Source organism: Aythya marila (assembly GCF_965140915.1).
Source record: "Aythya marila genome assembly, chromosome: 20".
NCBI classification, from domain to species: domain Eukaryota; kingdom Metazoa; phylum Chordata; class Aves; order Anseriformes; family Anatidae; genus Aythya; species Aythya marila.
The window spans coordinates 4,023,058-4,035,810 of record NC_139061.1 but is presented as its reverse complement, the minus strand read 5'-3'; the positions used below and the strand labels follow the sequence as shown (position 1 = coordinate 4,035,810).

Here is a 12,753-nt window from a genome sequence, read left to right as displayed (position 1 = left end):
AGGAAGGGATTGCTAGGATGATGGTTGCTAAAGGGGTGGGAAAAAGCCTTGGAGCAAGGTGACGATGTGGAAGGACCTCCAGCCCCTGCACAGGTTGCTCATCTCTCCCCTGGCTACTACCCTCACCCCACAGGCAAGGATGGGGTTTTCCTGCCTTTCTCCCCACTGCTATACCCTGTCAGGTAGCAAAAGGTGGGGGACAGTAAAAAAACACCTTTAAAAACGAAAAAAAACAAAGAGTCTGGTTTCATAGCAAGGGGCCACCCTTTCACAGGCACAGTGCTGCTCGGCAGCCCCATGGCCCTGAAGGCTTAACTCAACCCAGAAATGACCCACAGCAGCATCTTCTGCAAGAATTTTTGCAAGAAATGAAAGAAGAGGATGATATCATCCTCTCAGCAGGCTGTCTAAACACATGCTGTGATTTATGGCGCGTGGGAACCACTACCCCGGTGCAAACGGGCTCCCATTGTGCCTGCCCTGTGCCAGACCCCAGTGGCAGCCCCATTAAAACCAGTTTGCACATTGCCACAGCTCCCATTTGGTCTTAAAATAGACGTGGCAACATGAGACAGGGACAGCCACGGAAGGGTGGAAAAATCAAGGGGAAAAAAGGAAGGATTCCTGTTGGAAACCAGTATTGGACTCCTTTTGCTTTAAAGGAAGGGATCCAGTTCCCCGAGGTTCAAGAGGAGCTGGATAAACACGCATGGCAGATTTATCTGTTGTTCCAGCTCCCAGGGAGCATTTCCAGCAGACCTGAGCATCAACTGCTCTGCCTGGTGTGGCAGCTGGGGAGGAAGGGGGTCGGAGGAAAAGGCCCTTTTTGGCAGCTGGGAAAGCGGGGCGCAGGGACGTGCAGGCACAGACACCACATCAGCAGGGGGCACGGGTGAGGTGCCCACCAGGCCATCGCCCGCCCAAGCAAAGTACCACGGAGCCAGCAGCCAAGCACCGTGCAGCCCCTGCTCACCGTCCAGGTGGTTGCGGGACAGGTACTTGAGTCCTTCGTCGAGCAGGATAACGGGCAGGGAGATTTTCAGCACCACCACCCACTGCGGCCAGCTCAGGGGGGTGACCTGGAAGATGAGCTGCGAGGCAGAAAAGGATTTGACATGTTAATAGGGAAGGAGACAGGATTTCCTTTTGTTTAAGATGAGCTTCTGTTGCATGACACAGATTGAGAAAAAAAAATTGTCCCAGGTACAAGGAGGGATTTCCTTAAGGTTTGTCATGATCCCAAGGAGGGTCAAAATGATGCCCCTCACTTCTCCCTCGGATGGGAAAAGTGAAGCACAAGCTAGGACTGGGTGCACATGGTCACGGAGGTGCTCAGCAGCAGCACGAGGGAGAACACCAGCTCCTGGGATCAGTGACCCTCTCGATGTCACACACCCTTGGGAATTAATCGAGATTGGACTGCAAAGGGAGACAATGCCTCCAAAAGGGGCTGAGCCTGGAGGCAGCTACATGGCTTTGCCTTGAGGAGAGGGTCTGACTTGTTGGGCCATGGTGACTCCCGGTCCCTGTGCTGGTTTGAGTCACAGGACCTGGCCCTGAGGGCACTCCAAACCCCAAGGTTGCCCCAGGAGATGTCCTCGCCCACAAGCAGAGTCCCCAAGCTGCACACAGAGGTGGCGCAGGGCACTCACGGGCATGGGCTTGACGTAGAGGATGAAGAAGTGCAGAGCCATGGACATGACGATGGCCCCCAGCAGCCAGATGTTGAGCCATGGGGGCATCCGCAGCAGCGACTGGTTCTCGGAGACACTGCGAAAGCAAGGGGACAGCGTTGGTGCAAAAAGCCTCCTGGTGCCCACACAGCCCAGCTCCTTGCTCTTCCAGGCTGTTCAGCTTCAGGCTTTGCCATCATTTAGATCCAGACACCCAGCAGAATGGCTCTGCTGAGCCAAAACAAAGCCCTCGGCCACTGACAGATGCCCCAAGAGACCCTACAAGAAATGGGTTGTGTGCAGCACGATCCTGTAGCCTCCCCACCTGTTCAGAGCGTTGCACATCTCGATCGTCACCAGCACGGACAGAGCCATCGTGGTCGGGTATCGGGACTCGAAGATTTCACAGTCAACTCCTTCAAAGATGGGGTTGTCCTCGGTGCACCTCATGAAGTTCCTCTGCCAGCACAGGAAACCGCTCGTAAGAAGCTCGTGGTAGGGGAAGGCAGGGAAGGGGAGGAAGGAGGCAAGTGCTTCGGGGCAGCTGGGGAACCTTATCAGGGCCACCAATAAACATCCAACAGCTCGGAACAATTGACAAAAATGTCCTCAGCTTCTGTATTGTGGCTTAGAGATTTTCATGGGTGGTTAATAGGGTGCTTGAGCATACCCAGATCTCCAGCAAAAAATCCTTTTCCACTGCACGCCGCACTGGGGTGAGGTGGCACACGGTTCCCCACCATTCAGAGACAGCAATGCAATAATTGACCCCATTCAACGTGGGTTTGGGACCACTTTCAGCTTCTTGGGATCAACTCCCCCCCATGCTAGTTGCTACCAGAAGTGAGGCTGGAAACAAGGCCCCGAGGGGGTGAATTCGTTTCCTGAATGACTTTTCCATCAGGAAGGTGGGAACGTCACAACCACAGACAGAGGCAGGGGAAGACCCCAACTCACCAGCTGATGAAAGGAGACCTGTGGCCCCTCGGCGTCGTACAGGAACCACCAGGTAGCTGCGCCCACCGTGGCCAGCCCCACGTACACTGCGGCCAAGAGAGAGATCCCTCAGCTGGAGCCCCCACCACAGTCCCCCACACCCCCTGCCTCATCCCCCTGCCCACCAGGGCTCACCTCCAATGGCCAGGTAGCGAAAAAAGAGCCAGCCGCTGATGAGGGGCTCCTTGGGGTTGCGGGGCAGCTTGTCCATGATGTCCAGGTCCGGGGGGTTGAAGCCCAGCGCGGTGGCCGGCAGCCCGTCCGTCACCAGGTTCACCCACAGCAGCTGCACAGGGATGAGGGCCTCGGGCAGGCCTAAGATAGCCGTCAGGAAGATGCTGTGGGGGGAAAGCACCAGAAGCTGAGTTAGACGAGCTCCAGGGGCAGCCAGAGAAAGTGTGTGGTGTAAGGGGAGAGCGAGCAGGAACACCGAGTCCAAATGAACATTCGAGCAAAGCTCTGCGGATGAACTTGTGGCCCCCAAGTCAGCAGCCTGCAAGCCTGGGCTGAGTTTTGCGGCTATGATTATTTTTGCTGGTAAAACGTGCTTTGCAGCTGGAAGGAAACCACTGAGCTCGTTCCCAGTACGAACACACCCAACACACACTCAGAGGTTGGTGAGGCACTGGAGCAGGCTGCCCAGAGAGCCTGGGGATGCCCCATCCCTGGAGGTGCTCAAGGCCAGGTTAGATGAGGCCCTGGGGAACCTGATCTGGTGGGTGACATCCCTGCCTATGGCATGGGGTTGGAACTAGATGATTTTTGAGGTCCCTTCCAACCCAGGCTGTTCTATGTCTCTATGAAATGCAAGGGCAAAAGATGCTCAAGCTCTCCCTGCCCTCTGCAGGGCTGCAAATGTGCTGCAGGGGATGGCAGGGAGTGGCTGGCAGGGACAGGGACAGGACCTGGTGAGGAGGGCATCGGTGCCACCCGTTGCCACCACCCCACACACAAACACCCGCCTCAGGTGCCCAAACCCACGTCCCCACCGCTGCTCCCCGGGACGCGGTGCTCACCAAACGACCTCGCCGACGTTGGAGGAGATGAGATAGCGTATGAACTGCTTCATGTTGTTGTAGATGGCCCTGCCCTCCTCCACGGCCGACACGATGGTGGAGAAGTTGTCGTCCGACAGCACCATCTCGGCAGCTGACTTGGCGACAGCCGTGCCGGACCCCATGGCGATGCCAATCTCGGCTTTCTTCAGGGCTGGGGCATCGTTGACGCCGTCGCCCGTCTGCACGGAGCCGTAATTAAAGGGGTGCGAGGGGAAGGGCCGGGCAGGGAGGAGGAGGCCGTGGACTCACCATGGCGGTGATCTCGTTGAAGGACTGCAGGTACTCGACGATGCGGGACTTGTGCGCCGGCTCCACGCGGGCGAAGCAGCGGGCGTCACGGCACGCCTGCCGCTGGGCCTCGGGGGACAGCTCATCGAACTCCCGGCCCGTGTAGGCCTTGCCGGCCACGTCCTCGTTCTCCGAGAAGATGCCGATGCGGCGGCAGATGGCCACCGCCGTGCCCTTGTTGTCGCCGGTGATCATGATGACGCGGATGCCGGCCTTGCGGCACATCTCGATGGAGGAGGTGACCTCCTTGCGGGGGGGGTCCAGCATCCCCACGCAGCCCACGAAGGTCAGGTTGGTCTAGGGGAGGACAGTACAGACCACGTTAAACCCCGAGAGAATGCAGCCACATCCCTCTGCACCATGAAACCGTCCCAGGCACAGCGATCCCAGGGCACGTGGGGACTTCTCAGGGGAGGAAACCCTTGGGACATGTCCTGTCAATGGACGTATCCCAATGCAAGGGGATGTTCCCACCCCCTCCAGTGCTCCTCACACATTTCTACTCTGCTCCCATCCCTCCTGGAGGTCCCCAGATTCCTCTCGGCAACCACCCCATATGGATGGACGCCTGATGGGACGGCACCGTTGGCTTTGGGATCAGCCTCACTGCACACAGCTCTGCAGTGGGGTTTGCAGAGAAAGAGCTGAGCCACCACACCACCTGGCACCACTGGGGAAACCAAGGGAGAAAACACTGCTGGGGCAGCGGGAAGGGGGTGGGAGAACTTTGGGAATAAGGAGAAAAGCCCCCGGAGCCGGCCGGTCGCTGCCTACCTCGTAGTGGACGAAGGCGGCGGAGTCGTGGAGCTGCATGGTCTCCCTGCGGACGGGTGAGTCGTGGGTGGCCAGGGCCAGGCAGCGCAGCGTGTCGATGCCCATGCCCCAGTCCCGGATCCGGCTCAGGATCTTCTCCCGCACCGGGGCCGTCAGCGGGACCCGGGCCGTGCCCACGCGGACGTGGGTGCAGCGCTCGATCACGCTCTCCGGGGCGCCCTGAGGAGGAGCAGGGGGCTCAGGAGATGCCTGCTGGGGGGTCACTGCTGGTCCCCCACCCTCATCACCCTGGCACAAAGCGATTCTGTGCACAGGGGATAAATCCTGCCATGGGCAGAGCATCACCCCCTGAGCGTGAGCCTGGGAGTGAAGACTGAGAAAGGGATCGACACGACGGGAACATGAGCCCAGAGATGGAGCATCTCCTGCCAGCACTGTGCCATGGGGCAGGGAGGCACAACGTTTGGGAAAAAGAAGGAAATCTCCCCAAAACGGGAGCACGCATGCAGCCTGGTGGCACGGCGCACTAGATGGCAGCCTCGACTCGAGCACACGGCCAGGAAGGATGAAGCTGCATCGGGTCAGAAGGCATGGGATCTGCTGTGCGGGGATCAGCCTTGCTCCTTCCAGCCCCCTGGCTGCCCACTATGCTCCCAACCCCCTGTCCCCAAAGGGGCAAGGGCCGAGGGGGGCTGCCAAAAATACACACTTCCCACAGGATGCTCAGTGTGTGCTTGCAATGCCTTTGTGATTTAGGAGAACACGGCCTTTAGCACTGCAGCATCTCACCCTGTCCTTTTTTGACCCTGGCAAAAGTTCCCCTTTCAGATGAAACCTGCAATCTTTCCATTGCTCCCCTTAAAATAGTGGGGCAGGACAGTGGCTCCACTCAGTCCCGACCCAACCCAGAGGACAGAGATGACCCCAAACATCTCCGTATGGGAACACCAGGACACAAAGCTGCTCAGGGGCAGCGGAGTGTAATTCCTGCTGCACCTCCTCTGCCCTTTTCTCTTGGGAAGGAAATGCCCTTTAAGTACTATTTTATTTCTGGTTCCAGTGGAAAGCTGAACCCTTTGAGCTTTGTTGGTGTCTGCAGGGTCCAGGCATAAAAGCAAGAGCTGACTTTTGGGCAGGGGCAGCTCCCCTGCCCCCTGGAACCAGGATGCTCAGAGGTTTTCCTCCCTCTAAACCCATTTTTCTTAGTTCTTTTATTTTTTTCCCCCCATTGTTTCTGCAAAGACTCCCCCCTCCCTGGCCACACCACTTTACCTGATGGTTAAACACACAGCAAGGCAAGAAACAACCCCCAGAAAGCACCAAAACCTGCTGGGGTGAGCACTGAAACCTGCTGGGGTGAGCACGGGGACCCTGTCCCTACCTTGACGAACATCTTGCTGCCGGCAGAGTTGTGGCCAGGGCTGGTGGGCGTGCAGTACACCGACATGGACTTGCGGTCGCGGGAGAACTCCAGGGTGCACTCCTTCCTCATCAGCTGCTTGATCACCTGTGGGGACAGCACAGGGCTGAGCTGGGGTGGCTCTGGGGCTGCCGCAAAGCAGAGAGGTGGGGGCCCTTCCCCACCCACCAGGTGGAAAATCCCTCACCCGTGCGGTACCTCGAGGTCTGCACAGTGAGGGCTGTGTTGGCAGGCAAGGCAGGGTGCACACACACATGGGCAGGGGCACACCAACTGGCTCGTGCACCCCGACACCCCAAAAGCCAGGCCAACGTTATTATTGTTGTTATTATTATTATTATTGCCAACATTATTAATTTCAGAAGCCAAACGCACAACAGGACAGCAGCCAGTCCTCATCAGACCAATCCCCTTCGCGCACCAACATCAGCATCACAGCAGCTGAGCCAGCTCCTGAAAGGACGCTCCCAAAAAAGCCATTTACAGGGCATTCGAGGCCAATTTGAATTATTTTCCAGTAAGGGGAGCAGGGATGCTGATGCCTACCTTGCTCACTGGACTCTCTGCGTGGCTGCACTGTTTGGGCAATTATTATTTTTTGTTGCTAGGAGGGTGTCATTTGCGACTGGACACAAACAGCTGTTTGCACAGGACTTTTACAGCTACTTAAATCTCGATAAATCAGCAAAGGGAACAAAAAAAAAAGAGCTGCTTTTGTGGCAAAACCTTGCAAGTTCAAAGTTAAAAGGGCACAGCCCTCCTCATTACGCTGTGCGCAGGAGCGAGGTGGGCACAGAGATGTGCAGGGAGATGTGCTGAGGTTAATCATGCACGAAGGGGGATGCTGGCGCCTGCATTTGCTGTCTGTGGATACAGCAGGCAGGCAGCGAGGCCAAAAAAACAGTGCAGGAGCAAACGGGGATGAACGCAGCAAGCGCACGAGGCCGGGACAGGCAGAGCGACAGCGCCGCGTAACAAAGCAGCTGCTGGACTGCCAACAGATGGGAAACTCCATTTTCCTCCTCAAAAAGCAGTCCAGGGATTTATGACAACCTGCTTGGACCTATCCACGGGACAAGCAGCACAACCGAGCGCCCTTCCTTTGAGCAAGCAAAGACGTGGAGAGGCCTAGCGGCACGACACCAAATCCAGCTGGGAAACCAAGGGCGTCTTCACAGGAGGATGGGGAGACCCTGGCGAGCAGGAGCAGCCAGAACAGGGGGTTCACATGAAAACCAGAGGTGTTTCCCAGAGCAAGTCCCAGGAGTGGCACTGGGGTTTGGGTCGAGACCCCGGGGTCAGTACAAACCGGGCACCTGAGGATTTACTGAGGCTCGTCCCCCCGTCAGCCCAGCAATGGCACCCTTGTGCCCGATCCACCCTTTTTTCAACCCAAGTGGCTGTGGCTCATCCCCAAGCCCTCCCTCCCTCCCCGCTCACCGAATTGCAGGCATTGGCTCGCTCCACCTTGGAGAGTTTGCTGGTGTCGGTGTCAAAGACGTTCATCTTTTCCACCAGGCACGTCAGGGCTGTTTCGGTGGCTTCCCCCACCTTCTCGTAGACTTTTTTTGACTAGAGAGCAGGGAAAAAAACAAACAGAGCTCAAGCTTTGGAGCACAGCCCCATAACACATCTCCAGCCCAGGGTGCTGATGCTTGCTGGGTCATCCCGGAGCACCATCCCCATGAGGGGTAACAGGCTGAATCCATGGGGGGGGCTGTGGGTAATCCCCAGGGATGGAGACCAGGAGGTGCCACATCACGTTGGTAGCATCCCTGCTAAGGATGGGCTGTGCTTGAGGGAGTGAAACCCTTGGGCATCCATCACAAGAGGCAAATCTCCACTGATTTTACCCCAAAAAGGCCCGAAGGGAAGGGAAAAGCAGGTCAGGAGCCCGTAGCGACCCAGCCCCACGCACCTCATTGTAGTCCAGCGAGGAGTCGTTGCAGAGCGCGCAGATGGTGGCCAGCTCCACCAGCCCGTCGTACTGCCCGCACCGCACCGGCTGCTCGTCCTTCAGGCTGCGGGGGGAAAGCAATGGCTCAGAGCCCGACGCTTCGCCCAGCCACACCATAAATACTGCTTAGCTTCTCCCCACGTAGCCCGGGGAAAATATTCTGCAGAGAGGGGGAAAGAGCCTGCGTAAGGCTCAGGGCACGGCGATAAACGCTTGGGCTCTCGTTTTGTGCTTTAAGAAGCGGGGCAGGACTACGTGCCAATAGATGCACTGAGCAAATCACCTCCTGAAGTGCCCCAGAATAAAAGGGGCTGCGGAGGAATGGTAAGGACTGACAGCAGCCTCTTACAGCTCCCCCTGGGTCACTGGCTGGCTGGCTGTGAAGGTGATGGACCAGAAAAGAGGAAAAAGCACCCCGGGGTCTCCAAGTGCTGGGTGTCCAGAGGAGCTGCGGGACCTGCAGCGTGTCCCTTCTCCTCCCTGCTCCATGGAGGGCACCCGAGGGAGACAAATTTCACAGCGGCATCGCTGGGGCTGTTTCTGAGCAGGCAGCAAAATGTTGCCTCGGGTGAGGGCTTCAGAAGCAGCAGCCCTGTGCTATGTACAGGAGCACAAATGTGCCTGGAAGCGAGCAGCACCGAAGTTGGATGCTCCTCCTTGCCCGCCTGCTGCCCAATGGTGGAAACAGCCACAGAGATTTTCAGGGGAAGCGAAAAATGATCCGGGCTCCAGGAGAGGTAACTGCAGGTTAGGGCTGTGCAAACCCAGCCGCTCGCCTGCTCGCTGGAAAAATAATTTGTCAGGCATTTATTAGGATCAGTTTATTCCACTGCTGGTTCCCAATGGAAAGAACATTTTGGAGCCCTTCTTACAGCTCGGGAGCGGAAAACAGGGAGCGGCCAAGAAAATCTGAAAAATCTGTTTGCACAGGGACGAAAGCACTTTGGGCTGCATTTTGGTGTTTGAGAAAGCAGAAACATTTGGGATGGTTTTTGTGGTGTGTGATGCCCTGGAGAGAGCTGGGAAGGGACAGGGGAACATGCCCATTGCTGGCTGTCCTTGCCTGGAACCGGGTTGGATCATGCTGGGAAAGGCCTTGGCCAAAGTGCTGCTGCCCCAGTGCTGTGAAAGAACCCAAAAAAGGGACACTGCAGCTGCACAGGGGACCTGACCCCAGCACAGCTCCTCGATCCTTATTTAACCAAAATGCAATGATTAATACCAGCTTATGACCTGGCTTGCATTTTAATGGAGATTCTTACTGGAGGATCAAATTGGCTTCATAAATATTCATGAAATTAAGTCTGAGGCTAGGATGAAGTGCAGCCTCTGCATGGCTCAGCGGAGGGGAGCGCGGCAAGGATGCGTCAGGAGGCATCTCCCCACGCCAGGGGCCATCTCCCCGTGCCAGGGAGAAAACCTGGGAAGCTTTTTGCCTCCCCCAGATCCTCCCCAGATTCCCTGCACTGATTTCATCTTCTTCTGGGAAAAATAACCATGCTCCCTAAAATGCATAGTTCCTTCCCGGAGGGATGCAGCGGGGGCAGAAGGGTGCCCTGTTTGACCCAAGGACAAGCTCAAAACAGGCTGGGAAAGCTCTGCTGAGAAAGGAAGCAGCTGAAAACGGCTTCTCCCAGCTGCCACCAAAAGTGAGGAGCACGAGGAGCAGCCACCCGATGCTTGCAAGCCCAGCAGGGCTGAAAACCAGTGCCCAGGTGGGGTTTCCGTGTGCGGTTCTCAGTGTGGCTGAGAAATGAGAGCAAAAGCCCAGATTGCTCGCAGCCACAGGGGGTGAGGCTGGGGTCCCCCCGGCGTGGCCACCAGCTCAGCCCTGCCCCGTGTCCCCACGGCGGGGACCGTACTCACATCTGTCCCTCGGGGGCGTAGGTGGAGCCGGTGATGCTGAACTCGTGCAGGCTGCACTGGGTGCCCTCCACCTTCTCCATAATGAACATCTGCGAGGGGGACAGGCAGACACGCAGCGTTAGGCGGCGATTTTTGGGTGTCCACCGCTCCCCGAATCCTCCCAGCTTTCACACCCACCTCCTCCAGCGATTCCTGCCTGTTGCAGAGGAGCGGGGCCCAGCCAGCTTCTAAGCAGCCGCCTCTGCTTTTCTCGGAGCAGGGGTCACGTCCCTGCTCCTGCTCCAGGAAAGAAAGGGAAGGATCCGGCCAGCTGTGAGCTTTGGGACCGGGCTCCCTGTGCCGCCCCCTCTCCAGCCAGCTCCCGGCCACCAGCTCGCCTGGTGCACTTCTGGGGTTATGGCCTGGTTAATAAAGCCCCAGGGAGATGTAAAAGTCCCACACACTCTAATTTTAGTGATTTTTGCCTTTCAAATGCCTTCCAGACACTCCCTTGCCATTACAGTGAGAGCAATGAAAAAAATAAAAAATGAAAATGTCATAAAAACCCGCCTGTCCCCAAACTCTCCCCAAACTCCCCTCAGCTCTGTCCCAGCCCATCCCATGCTGTGGGGCAGCTCCCGGCACCAGCAGCGCCCTCAGCATCACCTCTGGCACCAGCAGCACCCGACCCAGCCGGGGCAATGGCTCAGCACCACTGCTGGCTGCCTGATTGTTATTTGTGTCCCACGCTGGAGCCAAAAACTAACATAATTAGCAAAGAGAATTGGTTTGATGAATGCATGTCCCCAGCCACGGGGGAGCAATGCCCTCCTCGATCTGCTTGGTGGCTTGTGAAAGTGGTGCAGGGACAATTGTCCTTCATCTCCAGATGATTTAATTAAACCCTTCCCACGACCCATCATTAAGGCACAGCTGCATTTAGGACACCGCCTGCTGTGATGCTCGCCCCGTGGCTGAGCACTAGCAGGCACCCATCTCCCCGGGAACAGCATCTCCACATCATCCAAGGCACTGAAAATCTCTTTTTGGTTTTTAATCCCTTAGGAGAAAATACCATCCTGGATGGCCACACTACCACGGTGCAGTCACACCTCATCGGTTCAGCAAACTCAAAAAGTGGCATTTCATCAGAGGATGCAGAGGTGGTGGGCTGAGGAAACCTTGCACGTGGAAACCTTCGCAAGCTGCCACACGTCCCACACGGCAAATCAAATATTTTGGCTCTGCTCTGTGCTGCAGTAAGTGTGGGGCCAGGTGGGACCTCATGCTGCCAGCACGGTACTGCTAGGGTCACCCCGGGCACCACTCGTGTCCAAATTTAGGGTGCTCCCTGTCTCAGCAATTCTTCCCCGTTTATTTTCCTCTGCTCGTCCTCAGCACCAGCAGTGCAGCAGCTCCACGTGCCGCCCACGCTCCCTCCGGCAACCAACAAAGGTTAATTCATTGTTATTATTATTAATTATTGTTGCTACAATTTTTAAGGCTCCATTTCTGAAACGGCATTTTAAATCAGCCAGGAGGAATTCACCTGGGCCTGAACTTCCCCCAGACTGGAAGCCCCAAGGTGTTTGCAGTTGAAAGCTGAAAACAACCAGCCGGTGGTTAATGGGGAGCTGGGCTGGGGTCTCAGCCCTCACGTCTTGGTCACTGCATCCCTGCTCCACCCTGGGATGAAGGCAAACCCCCAGTGTCACAGAGAGGGGTTTCCTGTGCCGGGATGAGGCACACTCACATCCAAAATGAGCCACAGTCGGCACAGGGCACTCCGTGTTCAAAACGTGCATCCCATCTCCTAGGGGAATCCTTCTGAACCCAGCCCAGCCTCCACAGCAGACTAGCCTTTCCCTGAGCCTGTCCTCGAGGCCTCTCAGCATCCCTGAGGGGTTCTGAAGAAAATCACGAGGCAAAGGGTGGCAGAAGAGAGCTGGGACTCCACGGGTCCTCCACCCAGGAGGCCAAGATAATGAACATCAGAAACAGAGGCAGAATGGCTGAAATTTCCCAAATCAGAGGCTTCGGTAATGCAGTACCTGCTCTGAGACAACACCAAAAGCGATTTTTGAAGGGGGAGCATCCTTTGTGCATTTTTGAGATGTCCAATGACATCAGCCTTCAGCTGAGCCAAAATCTTGTGGGCCCTTCAGAAAATAGATTCCCATGCTCAGAAACACAGACTGGACTCTCATTTATTAAAAAACCTGAAAACGTCCACCCCAGCCACTGGTGTTTTTGCCTGATATGAGCTCTTTTGTTTTCAAGCACAGCCACAAAACAATCAGCACTTCCACAATAGCAACTTTCTTAATAGAAAAGGAAAAAAAAAAATCATTCCATGCCCTTTATTTTTCCATGCCTATTTAAAAGAGGTGCCGTGAAACCCACGGCAACCAAAGGTTACATCAGATTTCCTGCCTGCTCCCAGCTTGTACAGCCGACGGAGTGGCAAGCTGGAGCTGAGGGGGAGGTGGGCAGTTTTTGGGTAGGTGTTGTCAAATTTCCAGGTTGAAAAGCGGGTAAGGCGTGAGTGATACATGCCCGCATTTACGTATTTTCTGTGGCATCTTTAAAAAAAGCACTCATCAAAAGGCAGACGAGGTAGGAGAGCTGTCTGGAATAGTAGAAGGTTGTAATCAGCATCATTCACCCATCTGCCAGCCCACGGAGCAGCGTCATTTTCCTCCCACGCTGGAGGTGGCCCCAGCTGACGGCGCCCACCCAACG

The 12,753-nt window shown here is 56.2% G+C and overlaps 1 protein-coding gene across 2 annotated transcripts in view; it reads right to left on the bottom strand.

Moving 5' to 3' along the window:
• Positions 1-12,753, bottom strand: part of ATP2A3 (ATPase sarcoplasmic/endoplasmic reticulum Ca2+ transporting 3) — a 46,150-nt gene that overhangs the window by 8,062 nt on the left and 25,335 nt on the right. For both annotated transcript variants that reach the window (XM_082776617.1, XM_082776618.1), the window contains exons 9-20: positions 10,033-10,121; positions 8,128-8,230; positions 7,650-7,781; positions 6,171-6,296; positions 4,790-5,008; positions 3,977-4,312; positions 3,686-3,906; positions 2,805-3,007; positions 2,631-2,716; positions 1,999-2,132; positions 1,653-1,770; positions 974-1,091 (exon numbers count right to left, since the gene is read on the bottom strand). In XM_082776617.1, coding sequence (XP_082632743.1) covers positions 974-1,091; positions 1,653-1,770; positions 1,999-2,132; positions 2,631-2,716; positions 2,805-3,007; positions 3,686-3,906; positions 3,977-4,312; positions 4,790-5,008; positions 6,171-6,296; positions 7,650-7,781; positions 8,128-8,230; positions 10,033-10,121 — 1,885 coding nt within the window. The remainder of the gene's footprint in view (positions 1-973; positions 1,092-1,652; positions 1,771-1,998; positions 2,133-2,630; positions 2,717-2,804; positions 3,008-3,685; positions 3,907-3,976; positions 4,313-4,789; positions 5,009-6,170; positions 6,297-7,649; positions 7,782-8,127; positions 8,231-10,032; positions 10,122-12,753) is intronic.